This window comes from Coptis chinensis, chromosome 7, assembly GCF_015680905.1.
Source record: "Coptis chinensis isolate HL-2020 chromosome 7, ASM1568090v1, whole genome shotgun sequence".
In the NCBI taxonomy this organism is placed as follows: Eukaryota; Viridiplantae; Streptophyta; class Magnoliopsida; order Ranunculales; family Ranunculaceae; genus Coptis; species Coptis chinensis.
The window spans coordinates 3,340,188-3,354,077 of NC_141462.1; the positions used below are offsets into that span (position 1 = coordinate 3,340,188).

At 36.9% G+C, this 13,890-nt stretch overlaps 1 protein-coding gene and 1 long non-coding RNA gene across 2 annotated transcripts; both read right to left on the reverse strand.

Moving 5' to 3' along the window:
* Positions 1–3,624: 3,624 nt before the first annotated feature.
* LOC147485260 (disease resistance protein RGA2-like) lies at positions 3,625–8,261 on the reverse strand. Its single transcript, XM_086571311.1, has 4 exons — positions 7,892–8,261; positions 4,369–7,760; positions 3,794–3,922; positions 3,625–3,635 (listed from the first exon to the last, which is right to left on the reverse strand). The coding sequence occupies exons 1-2, from the start codon at positions 8,259–8,261 to the stop codon at positions 4,843–4,845; spliced, it is 3,288 nt and encodes a 1,095-aa protein (XP_086427437.1). The 3' UTR covers positions 3,625–3,635; positions 3,794–3,922; positions 4,369–4,842.
* A 1,685-nt stretch (positions 8,262–9,946) lies between these two features.
* Positions 9,947–13,489, reverse strand: LOC147485261 (uncharacterized). The gene is made up of 4 exons (XR_015200780.1): positions 13,117–13,489; positions 12,751–12,956; positions 12,237–12,372; positions 9,947–9,996 (listed from the first exon to the last, which is right to left on the reverse strand). It is a non-coding gene; the product is annotated as an uncharacterized LOC147485261 (long non-coding RNA).
* Positions 13,490–13,890: the final 401 nt, after the last annotated feature.

A 13,890-nucleotide genomic window follows, 5' to 3' on the forward strand; every position in this document is an offset into this window, starting at 1 on the left:
GCATATTCTCAAGTACCTAAAATCTTGCCCCGCTTAGGGTCTCTTCTATGCGGCGGTTCACGGGTCCCTTAGAATGCTACAATCGATTCGATTATGGAGGTTCTATCGATAGATCCACTACCGGGCTTTTGAAATAAATCATTTTGTCTCCATCATCCGCCGAAGTCGAGTATCGCGCCCCGGCTTTCATACTTGTGAGATTATGTGGTTCACATCTATTTTGGGAGAGCTTGGTTTTGCAAACCGATCATCCGTGATTTCATCGCGGACAATCAAGCCGCCATCCATTTAGCTTCGATTCAATTCTACATGAGATTGAAGCACATAGAGATTGATGTGCATTTTCTCAAGGAGAAAGTTCGTGGCTGGATTGTCTCCCCGCCCTTTGTTGTGACTAAGGCACGATTGCCGATACTCTTACCAAACCAAATGACCTCACCGATCTTCGCTTTCCATCCATTGGCTGGTCTATCGGATATCTTCGCACTATATTGTAATATTAGTCCTATTGGGCCTATACTTGGGCCCAACCTATGTACACCAGAACTCATTTATAAATAGAAGATGGGTCTTACTTTGAGACCTAACTTTTATCGCTCTTCTACGATACCAATTGTTATAAACTACACCAAGATCGCGGAATAGTACCGACATTAGTTCACTAATAGTAAATGGAAACGAATAAAATAAAGGATAAACAAAACCATCTCTAATTCAAAAAGAATGCAGAGCCTAATCTATACAGAGCCGAAGTTCTTAACTATTTTCTCCTTAGCTTTCTCTATCATTTTTCATTACATATAGCACTTGCTTTCTCTCTCTTCTACAACCTCATGATATCTAGGCCATACACGTGGCATCATCTAGTATCACCTAACTCTAAAAAGACTGAAATACTAAACTACCCCAGTGCATTTAAAGTAAGACACACATAACCTTTGCCATGTCTTGGGACATGACATCCACGAATAGGAGCGAAGGCGTTAACAGGTGGATTAGAGATCTTGATTACTGCTACTCCATCACTTCCAACTTCCATCGTTACACCAACTTTCCACATTCTTTCGATCCAACCGATAGATTTTTTGTAGAGAAAAAAGAGAGGACTTCGGTGTTAAAGTCGTCATTGGATCTCCTTATACAGGGAGTGATTAGAAGAGAGATTAGAAAAGAAGATCTGATCTCATGGATCCGGCGTTATGAATGGAAGTAGCATACCAGGTGGGAGTCATTCTTTTTGCCATGTCACAACTTGCTAAAAGACAATGACAACCATTGGATGGAGGCCCCGTGAGGCCCTCACCATTGCTTTTTATTAGATAGATTAGTAACACTTTGGGCTTATAAGTTGCTACAAACATCTAAGCCACATTGAGGTTGAGGGTTTTAGTTACATGAATTTCTTTTCACCGTCCTCGACCAGTGGTATCGTTAAGGACTTGAACCATTTTATTGACTAAAGGCTTCTGCAAAATTTCGATATCATGACAAGTGGTATAAGCAATGGGCAGATTCTATACATAACATGCTATCATATTTACATTTCTAGTACTACAGTTGTAGCTCCACTATCTTATATGCAACAGTACCCATCTCTAGTTCATTATGACCACCAAACGTCTGCAGCTCTGTGAATCATAACAGCATCAAACAACATTATAATAAAAAATCTGGCCCAAAGAATACTTCAATGCTGTCTTTGAATGCCCACAGATTGAAGAAGAAAAAAGGTCATACAGAATTCCAAATGCAGCTTATGCAACAACTCGAGATAATTCCAAACACCTCCTCTTGGAATGCCCATGTAGCAGGGAAGTCTGGTAAGGTGTTAAGAATGCACTTGGAGGAAGAATACAAAGAGACCATAACAGAGAATGGACGATATTCATGAAACTATGTTCCAGAAATGATATAGAAGGCTTAGAAGCTCAGATACTTAAAACCTACGTTTATGCAACTGTGAGCCACTTGTGGACAGAAAGAAACTTCAGACGGTTTAGAAACACAAGTCAACCTTTTATTTTCATCCGTGAAAAGTTATATTTCATTAGCAAAAAAAGTGTACAAACAAGATAGCTAGCACTTAGCAAGGAGCTAAGCATGGCTCACTACATTCCGACATGATTCCCAAATACAAAAAAGAGAAGTCAACCTAGCAGCATAGTGAGAGAGAAACTGATCAGTGAAATGGAAACTTACCTGCAAAGCCAAGTATAAGAATTGAAAGACACAATAGAGGAAAGAGTCCTCATGGACAAGATTGGATTACAGGTCAACTACAAGACAAGAAAACCTATCCTTTGTTCATGGATGCTATCAAGATGCTATCAAGATGAACCCGGATGGAGCCATGACAGATACTAGAACTGGAGTTGGAGTAATCAGAAACCCAGAGGGAGAAGTATTACTTTCCCATACAGAAGAAGGGGGCATGAGATCAGTCTTATACCAAGAGATTCAGGGGATACTTTATGGTAAACCAGGTGTGTTCTACTACGTAAAAAAAGAAAGTGGTGTCTGCTAACTCTCAGATAGCTATAAACATCCTGAAGGGGTAATAACAGACACCTTGGTACTATTTGAATACAGGCCTAGAAATCACAAAAAATATACAAGAATGTTGCAAAATTTCTTTCATTCATGTGTACAGAGAAACTAATAGGTAGCTGTCCCAGCTTACGTTGTGTTGAGAAATGAACCTACTTTATACTTCCATTAGACAAGAAACTTATGATGTGTGCATGGATGATAAAGAAGTAAATATAGACCCTAAACTATGAAAGAAAAGAAACGAGGGGGTGTTCATTTATTAACATAACTGATCTTAATGTTTGACCATCATATTTAGACTTGGTAATTTTCATGAGGATGAAGGTTTTGAGAACACCTTTCATTTATTAACATAACTGATTTTAATGTTTGACATCATATTTAGACTTAGTTTGTTCAGAATATGAGAATAGTAATTCATTGACTTAGTTTATCCAGAATAGTAATTCATTGATGATAACAAACCTACTTGGTTATCCAGATAAGATGACAATAATAATGGTATTATTGTAACATTTTCAAATTTTGGTGCCATTTTTCTGACTCAAATATATTGCCAGCAACGACTACATCAGTCTCAAATTAGCACAATTTGCTAAAACTGCATGTTTAACTTTCGAATATGATTATCTATACTAATTGCCCTACTTTGCCATTATATGCCTTATCATATGCATTAATTTCATTCAAGTTCTATTCCATTCACCTTATCTAATTTTATCTGTGAGCTATACCCTGAAGTTTCAACTTATCTTATGTAGTCAAACATTTCATTCGAAGTTCTATTTCAGTTTCATGCATATTTAATTTTGACACTGCTAAATCCTTGAATAAACGGTATCAGTAGATATGAAGTTTGGGACAAAAAAAAAATTCAGAAATTGTTACCTATTTCATGTTTTGATGCTCCTTTGAGTTCCTCCTCCTCCACATACAGGTCAGTTGCTTTCACCACTCTGTTTCCATTTTTTTCCCAGTTGTTTCTATGCGTGCATAAATAATAGTGTATTTAGACACCATAGACACATTTGAGCTAACCAACCATAACACCCACTACCATCATCAGCATTTCAGCTCGTGTCAAACTGTCAAATAGCAGTATTAGTTGAAAATTGACTAACAAAAATCTGTGAATCAATAAGCTTAGCAATAGAAATTATTTACCAAGAAAGCAAGAAGAGAAAAGTAAAAGATTTGAAGCAATTGTCGAAACGAAGAAGTGATCATTATTAGATCAATTTACCTTGAATATCCTTGAATTGAGGAACCCGAATGCCGATACAAAGTGAAGTGGAGTTCTTCTGTTGTCATCTGCTTCTTTGACAAGTTCGAGTTTTTTCTCCAGTAATATTTTTGCTATACCTATAAAATGCTGAAGATTTATGAAAAGCAATAGTAGGTAGTCAGAAACATTAGTAGACACCATAGACACATTTGAGCTAACAAAAATCTGTGAATCAATAAGCTTAGCAATAGAAATTATTTACCAAGAAAGCAAAAATAGAAAAAGTAAAAGATTGAATGCAATTGTCGAAACGAAGAAGTGATCATTATTAGATCAATTTACCCTCAAAACCGTTGAAACTACATATTATTATCGAATCTCATGGAACACTAAGAACGGTAATGATAAAACAGTGACCAATTTATCTGTATAGTACCACTCTTAAGTTTCAACTTATCTTATGCACTCAACCTGTCAAGCATTTAATTCGAATTCTATTTGAGTTTCCTGCATATTTAATTTTGATAACCAAAAAAATAAAAAAAAAAAAAAAAAAAAAAAAAAAAAAAAAAAAAAAAAACAGAAATTGTTACCTGTTTGCGGCTTTGATGTTCCTTTGAGCTCCTCCTCCTCCACAAAGAGTTCAGTTGCTTTTCGTAATCTCCTCGTAATCAATGGTGATTTTGGGAACATGGGAAAGGATGCTCCAGTCCCTTCCTTCTCCAAACCGCTCTTTCAGAATAGGACAGTCATTGATTTCCAAATGTTGAAGCATGGTGAGATGGTTCAACTCCTTGAGCTCGAAATCAAGTGTGTCACAACGGTGAAGAATCAATCTTTGAATTCCTTTGAGTTTGTTGAAACCCTTGGGGAGTGACGAGTGCGGTGAAGCGAAGATGTAAACAGTTTTGAGATATGGGTAACTATTGTTGTTGTTGTGGGAGCATTCGACATCACATACAGGTAGTGAGTTTGATAAAAAACCTACATTTCCAGAGAAATTGAGGTACTCAAGGAGTGGAGGAAGGCAAGGCTGGGCCCTTCCAAGTTCTGGACAGTCCATTATTTCAAGTTGTTTCAACGATTGAGAAAAACATGTAGTGAGGTATTACTTGTAATTTATCGCATAAGCGAATGGTAAGTTGACGGAGAAGAGGCATAATAACCACTCTGTCTTTCTGGGAAGGCAAATTCGACCCCCGCCACATTCGCAGAACAGTGATTTTCAGATTTTTTAAACTTGGGAATAATACTTCTTTTTCTTCTTCTTGTTGCACCTGTGCAGACCCTCCTCCTGTTGTTTCAGAATTTCCGAAACAGGCAAGAAGACCTCCCATTCGTTTTACCTCTGTGTCCAATTTTGATAAACAGAGACAACCAATACTTCGCAATATATTTCTGAATGTGATTACTCCCTCTTGTGTTGATTCTCCGTCGCCACTGCTTATTGCACCTTCGTCTTCTGTAGAGCAACAACCATTGTGTACATCGTCATCATCTGAAATTCCCAAAAAGTCACCAACCATTGTGTTCTCTATCGTGAGGCTTTCGAGAGATTTTAACTTTCCAAGACCTGGTAATGCCCTCAACACTGGACAATAAGACAATTCAAGCTCGCATAGACAAGGCATTATTGCCGGTGGGGTATCCCCCATGCTGGTTGTTGAAATTGGAAGCTCCCACTCTTCCCACTCTTTCATACTCCAAAATACAAGTTTCTTCAACTTTGGAAATGCTGCTGTTATCACCTCACCACCAGAGCTACTGCTATCAATGCTGTCGACTCCACAAAACTCACTTCCAATTGCTTTCACTCGTCCCAGATTGTAAATGATAAGAAGTTCGAGGGATTGTAGTCTTCCGAGAGCAGGTAGTTTCCTCAACTTTGAACAATCTTCCAGAAGGAGCTCTATCAGCTGTGGCATGACATTTATATCCTTAGAAATTGGAAGATCCCAGTCATCCCATTCAACCATATCACGAAATAAAAGTGACTTCAGCTTTGGGAATGCTACAAAACTACTGCTGCCACCAATGCCAACCCCATAGAACTCACGACCAATGTGTCTCACCGAACCCATTCTGACTATTTCTAGCTTTTCAAGGCATTCCATCTTCCCCATAGCAGCAGGCAATTCTGTAAATGTTCCACATCTGTGAAGTTTTAAACTGACTAGATTCGACCCGCTTGTGATCCAACTAGGGAACTGGAGGCCAGGATACCCCTTTATTTTCAATTCTTCCAAATTTTCATGAGGATGAAGGTTTTTGAGAACACCTTTCATCTTTTCCACATCCGCTTGTTCTAAGTCTCCAAAATTTAGAGTTAGTCCACGAAGGCGGTTCTTCTTCCTCAGTTCTGCTTCAGCCGCTTCATTCATTTCTACCACTCGTTCCAATCCTTCAATCTTCAAATTCCCTTGAAGAAAAGTGAGAAGTTTAAGTTCTCCTAGATTGCATCCCATGCTTGAACCACGCACAATGAACTTACTTAATGTTCGAAGGAAGCGCAGACTCCCAATCCCTTGTGGCAAGTAACCCAAAGCATCAGTTCCTCCAATACCAAGGTGTCTCAAATTAGTTAACTTTCCAATAGTGCTAGGTAGTTTCTGGATCTTTTTGCACTGAGAGAGTTCCAAAGTTTGCAAATTGTACAGATTGCATATAGTCTCGGGCAACTCTGACAAATTGGTACCACATAAATCAAGGTATCTTAGATGCAGTAATCTTCCCACTTCATTTGGTAGTTTGTCGATGTGACTACCACCTAAATCCAGTGCCCTAAGACATGTTAATTCCTGATATAGCTCAACAGGAACCGTATATATTGGTATAATGGGTGTTAACAAGGTTCGCAAGTTCTTCACCTTACATATCATTGCGGAAATCCCCACATTTCCTGTAGTAGCTAAATGACGAACTTTGCTTTCATCAAATTTTGTGTCATATGTCTCCAGAATGCAACATTCACTCTTTGAGAGAAATTGGGCAAAATCATGAACAAGATCATGCATCTTACAGTGTGTGATGTTGCCTTCCGAATCACTTCTGAAATCCTGAAAAAATGAGCGCATAGCGAGATCATCGTAATATTCATTTCCAATTTTTTCAAGATCTTTGCTTCCTTCTGAGCCGAGAAAACCTTGTGCAATCCATAACTTCACCACCTCATCTTTCGAGATTTCCGTATCTTTAGGAAAAATCGCACAATACATGAAACAATGCTTCAAACTTGAGGGCAAAGGGTTATAACTCATGAAAAGAGAAGGTAAAATATCATTTTCAATATGTTCCATATCCCATGTTTCACTTGTCAAAACATTGTTCCAATCCGTTTTTGTTTTCTTATGGCGCATAAGACTTGCTAAAGTCTTGGTAGCAAGAGGGACACCCTTGCATTTCTTTGCAAGTTTCTTACCAATTCCCTCAAACTTGCTAAGATCTTCTTCTCTTCCCTGGAAAGCAATACGACTAAATAACGACCAACAGTCATCCTCAGACAATTCTCCCAACCTATGTTTATATGTAGATCCCATCATGTCTGCAACTTTTTCATTACGCGTGGTGACCAAAATTTTACTTCCTACAGCACCATCGTCTAGAGAAATTTTCAACGGGTTCCAGTTTTTGGCATCTTCTGTCCAAACATCGTCCAGCACTAGAAGAAACCGTTTTCCCTTGACTGAATCGCGCAGAGACTTATGCAGAGTGTCCCACCCAAAGACATTTGGGACCTTTTCTCCAGCTTGTTCAGTGATCTCCTTGGCAACCCTTATAAGATCAAATGGCTCGGAGACACACACCCACATCCTCTTCTCGAAAGCCATCACTTTGTTTTCTTCAAGGACTAGTTTGGCAAGTGTTGTCTTACCAAAACCACCAGTTCCAACTATGGAGATGACTTGAACGGGTATTTCTTGACGGCTACTTTCATCTAACAATCTATTCAATATAATTTCTTTATCATGATCACGCGACCATATATCTCGGATACATCAACTAGAGAGCTAGTTAGCTGTCTAGGTTCCTCATGATGGGTAGTGACAATGAGATTGTGTTGGTCCTTATTAAGGGCAATCACATCTAGGCCTTGCCGTATTTCTTTTATCCTCTTACCAATGTCGTGGTGTACAACAACTGATTTAAAACAAAAGCAAGGAGAGAGCAAATAAGAAAGAACCTGATTGCGGGTGCCACGATTGACTTGGACATCAGGTCCTTGGTTTTGCGTGATGAGAGTTCTAGTATGCCATTCATCCAAAACATCGTCAGCAGCATAGGCAATGTTTTTGAGCTCCTCCAACCAAACCTTCACTGCTTGCTCCTTAAATTGTTTCTCCTCCGCATCGTAGAGCACAGCTTGCACCATCTTGAGTGTGTTAACCAGCTTTGCAACTTCTTCGCGAACACTTACGACAAGTTCCACCTCTTGCTGGACAAACGAGGCCAATTGCTCCAACACAATGGAAATTAGAGAATCAACCATTTAGAAAAATAAAGAGATATTAAACAACAAAGGAAGACACCCAACACTCCAACTTGCGAAATTGAATTGGTAATATTAGTTGAAAGTTGAAACAAGTATTGTGACAAAAACAAGATAGTTGAAAAAAGAAAACTGGATCACACTTGAGTGTAACGTTTAATAAAGAGAAGTTTACTCTCTCAACACTCCAACTTATTCTCCTCTCTCAACACTCCAACTTATTCGCCTCTCTCAGAAGTTCACACACACACACGTAACATAGGTATCATATTCCCTATCATTTACAAAACCTTGTTGTGTATCTTTAGAATAAGACATAAACATGCATTTGCATTACCAGCATTTTCAAACGTGGCTTAGACAAGTTTAAAGAAAGCATAAACTTTGATTGCAACTATTACAATGATGAGCTTCATATATGTTATGGGTCGGGTCTGGACCTAGGTGTGTCATGTTCAGATCCGACCCATTGACAGCCCTAATTTAATCTATATTAGTATACTGCATTGCAGTGAGGGCGTGAGCGGAACATGACATTTCGTTAATAATTAATAATTATGTACTTTTTTAATTATTATTATTTAATTATAAATTTTCTTATGAAAAAAAAATTGACCACCACACCTTGGACTAAAATTTAAACACATTAAAAAAAATTCAAAATGTTCAGATAAAATTTTAGTCAAACCACACACGTAACCATGTTAAGTTAAAAGATTGAAATACTATGTTCAGTTAAAATTAGCCAAACCATATAACCCTATTACTCAAATGTTTTGAAGTTAGGAAATCAAAAGTCCTGAGTACCACTTTGGCATAATTAATTAAACCCAATTCTACACAATGAGAAGTTTTTATTTTATCATGTCACAAATCCCTTTAAGAGTCTCAACAATTACTAATGTGGTCATTGTATTGGTAGTCTGGTATGCAATTTTTTGGCTATAAATTTAATACATACAACAAAATACACGTAAGACTCAACAAATTGTTTCATTACAAAGCTCTCACGCTCCAGTTGCACCTAAACATATGGTGCATATTTACACTAATAATCAAACTTAAAGAAGATGAGAGTGGAGGTGAATCAAAGTCCAGTAGGAACAAACGAAATACACTAGCATCAGATGAAGTTAATAATCAAATATGCAGCAAGTGTAAAAAATGGTTCTGCATGGTTGGTATTTGCCGAGTCCCTACATAGATTAAAAAAAACAAAAAACATAAACTTTATCAAGGTAATAAAAAAAACTTTCTTGGGTAATGACATAGACATTACTTCAAATAAATATTACGATGCGTTAATAAGACTATGTTCAATTTTAATTATTTAAAATCAACTCAGCAACCATCATTTTTTTTTTTTTTTTTCTTACAAAAAATCCGGCAAAATTTCATTTGTATTTTCAACATTTCAAATACCCAAAACCCATCATAACCTCGAAAAATCAAAATAACCTAATATTCATATATCAACCCTTCCAAGTTATATATAACCTTACATAGTTTAAAAACCAAAACATATTTATATACAACGCCAACCAAATATATACAACACCATCAAAAAATATACACAACACCTTCCAAAGATAAAGTAGTGACTACACTACAAACATATACATACATGAAAATAAAATGTTAACTATAAACAACTTCACTCCAAAGCTTTTTTACTCCTCGTCTTTCGCTCTATATACTCCACTAAACTCGTCTTTGCAATCTTCGATAGTTATATCTGAAAAGAGATATAAGGGGTGAACAAAAGTCCAGCAGGAAGATACAACTGCTATTAATTATCATAAAAACATTTCACGCATAAATATAATAGACTAGTGTACACCTAAACATTTAAACCACCAATCTAACCATCATAGCAATATCTACCACAACCTGAGTACATTCCACAAATCAAAACACGTTCTAAATAATTTATAGAGATAAATGGATGCCTAGAAAAGTATGTGGGATTTCCTGGATTTCATTAAGGAAGCATTCATCTCTTAGAAACCCCATAACTGCGGCTAATTTAAATGACAAAGCCCACGGCCCATTTAAAAGACAAGCCCGCGGCTAATTTAAATTACCTACACCATTAATCAATACTTACCGGCTTCAATCCTCAGAATCATAGCTCAATAATATAGCAAGCTACACAATCAACTAAACTTCCATCTCTAAAACCAATACCATATAGCCAATCATTCTACAACACAACCAAGCTTATCACACACATCACATCAAAATATCATACAATATATATTTTTTCATAAATGACTAAGAGAAGTAATATCCACCTACATTCTACTCATGAACCAAAAACCAAACCTCGGTTAACTTCAAGAACCACTAGATCTCTTCCATTACAAACCACCTAAAAATAAATATTGGTAACTTATATTAATCATTTAGTCATACTCTAAACCAACGAGAATTCTCTAGTGTCTAACCCAAATACCAAACCCTAAATTACACTCTACGATTATAAAGATGATTTAAAATTCATCAACGACAATCGAAATTGACTCCACTATTACTGTTCATATCCTCAATTCAATAAAATCAACTAACACAATGAAAATTACAACTACTTAGCTTTAAATTCGTGTTTCTACAAATACCTAACAAAAACCGATGAAAATCATGTCTAAACACTTAAAAACTAAATAATTTTGTATGGTTATCATAGAATAATGATAGGGTAGTGTCTACAACATGATTTCTACTCAAAATATCAATTCTAGATGATGAAAAATGAAGACGAAGCAAAGAACACGAAAATTTCAACAAACTCACCACTTGAAGCTTTGATTTCATCACCCAAATCAATACCAATGCACTCTAATCACTTAGAGAACTTAATTCAATCTATTTTCAGCAAAACCCCTCAAATTTTTTATGGCATTTTACCAAAATTTCAAAGTTGTACACTTTCTTGGTGTCTAGAAGGTGGAGTTGTGACCAGCTAGCGATGATTTCTAAAACGGAATTAGTTGATTTTCTTAATGAACTTTGGCAATCTTTGTGATATATTGAAGATTTCGGGGCCTATCATAAAGTGTACCTTTTGCATGAGGATAGGAAAGAGTCAAGTCGCCTAGCATAACCAAAAATCTTATTTCTGGAAAAGGCCAACCAAGGAGGATGGAAGTGAAAGTGTGAGATCGACCATTCCACCCCACTTCTAGGTATCTCCGACCTATACCTACATCTGCACTTCCTTGCTCTCTTGATATACATAATATTCTACCCTCTACGAAGTTCAAGCTTATAGAAAAATTAACCATTTGACAAGAATTAACTTTTTCTTAACAACTTTCCGAAAAAGCCCTCCATAAGTCCATAGAATACTCAATTGTTCCGAAGCCCAAATCACAAGAAATCTCCTAAATACCTAATTTTGTGTGTGTGTATTACACCAAATCTCTAAATGCGTTAGAAATATTACTTGTAAGGCTTGAAGTAAGAGACAAACATCACGTAATAAAAAAAACAAAAAGGGGCAAAATAATAATAATCAACACATAGTAAATGACACAGATCACACAAAATGCCTCCTCCATAGATCAATAATTGACAAAATGTACAGATTGTGAGTTGTGACACCTAAATCCTGCGCTTACCAACCTCTATACCTATGACCAATGCATCTATTCTATGTTTTTCCTCTCCTGAAAATGAGTTATTCGTCCTTCAGTACAAACTACCTTTCAAACAGCAATTTATGTTTCTCAAGAACAAAATAAGTACCACCATATGCGTCACAAGTAAAATGTACAGAAGAATCATGCGTAACATTTGTTCATAGTTCATACTATTCAAACCATGAAATCTCCCCATAGGCCATGAAATCTTCACATGTTCCATTACTTATTTACTTCCATACTAGTTTTAACAAATACATTGCGGAATAAAGCATTCTCTATATTCTACCAAAATGACTAGCTAATACTCAATCTTAACACAAAAAAGTTATACCTGATCACCAACAAATATTAGCCAAGCATGGTTTCGAGAAGGAATAATAGGTGACTTCCTTACCAACTTCAGTACACATAGTAGTAACTGCAATAGTCAAAGTGCTGCAGCCGCAGCTGATATTCCCACAAGATACCTGAAAAGAGTCATAGAAACTTATTTATAGGGGGTATTATCGTAAAATAATTTAACCATTGAAACACACTCAACACAATGATCGTAATAGAGTTCAAGAATAGAAAATTGAGCCGAATCCCGAACATTTAAAGGACCAATAACTAGTTTGAACCAAATAAAAGGGAAACATTACTCTCCAAAATCAAGTAAAGACGAACAATCAAATATTTCAAATTTCTCAGCAAATTAGAACATAACAACAACTGGAATGATAAGAAGCTATATAAAGACAGCAGCTAAACTAATTTCTCTACCAAAATCAATACTATAAAGTTAGTTGTTTTCAGCAGAAATTCCAACAGAAGCAATTGGAGATTAAACACCAACAACTACTTACATTCTCACATTAGCTAGTGCCTTCAATACACCACATTCAAACCACCAAATCTCAAAATTCCACTATCATTAAACTTCACGTGAGCACTTCGCCATACAACCCATGATCACAAACGAGAAACCAAGCGAGAAGATTCGATACCATTTAAATGAGTTATGCTTCCTTCATTCTTAGTTTCGATACCATTTTTCATCTTTCATGATAAACTAACAAAAAAATATTCAATAAAATCCAAAAGTGAGATTTATTTCAAAGAAAACCCAGAATCAAGTATAAACCACAAAGCACAATTGAGATACAATCAAAAGGAAAGCTAAAAACTTTGATGAACAGATATAGTAGAAAAGGTAGAACTTTGGAACTTACCTTCTTTAATCGCAAGGATTTGCCGCACCCCTTGCTGTCGGGACTGTTGAGAAAGTTACCCTGCTGCAGTTGTGCCAACAGTTGCACAAAAAGTAATGAAACCTGATTCTTGACCAATTTTCCAGCGAGAAAGCGAAATATTGTGGGGTGTTGTGAAGAAGAGATAGAGAGAGTGTGTGCCAGGGAGTGATGGATTTTGGCAGTGGAGAGTTTTGGGCGGAAGAAGATATAGGGAGAGCGAAGGGAGTTTCTGGCGCGAGAGAACGAGTGAGTGAAGAGAAATTGTAAAGTGCGGACAGACAGACAGAAACGCGACAAGTTGTTTTTTGTCCGAATACCCCCCTTCTCCCAAGATCGTTCGCTCCCGCTCACTCGACTAGTAATGGACACATGTATTGCATATGTTACCAAGATAGGGAAATTTTTATTTGGAGGGAGGTCAATAACGTGTGCTAGAAGCCTAAAAGACACAAAATGTCAGTGAAAATTTTGCAGACAAATTCTAAGTGGGTGCATCATAACCTGAGAAAAAAAAATGTTGTATTATTATTCTGTCAAAATATTTATCCGTGAGCGGAGCGAACATTTTTTGGAAGGGGGTTATATTGGACAAAACCAACTTGTTGGTTTAAATGCAATCTGTCCTCATCTCTTCCCTTCTGTTTTTTCTCTTCGTCCCTTTTCCTCTCTCTTTTCCTCTCCCTCTCCCTCTCCCTTTCCATACACTCTAAATCTCCACTCCTCCTTCTCCATCTTCCTTTCCCACTCCGCTCA

Bases quoted from the DNA above. Each gene is read 5' to 3' on its own strand.
- LOC147485260 (XM_086571311.1), bottom strand. From the start codon at position 8,261: ATGGTTGATTCTCTAATTTCCATTGTGTTGGAGCAATTGGCCTCGTTT. The intron at 7,761-7,891 runs GTAAGAGGATAA...GATGTATCCGAG, and splicing joins TGTTGTACACCACGACATTG to ATATATGGTCGCGTGATCAT.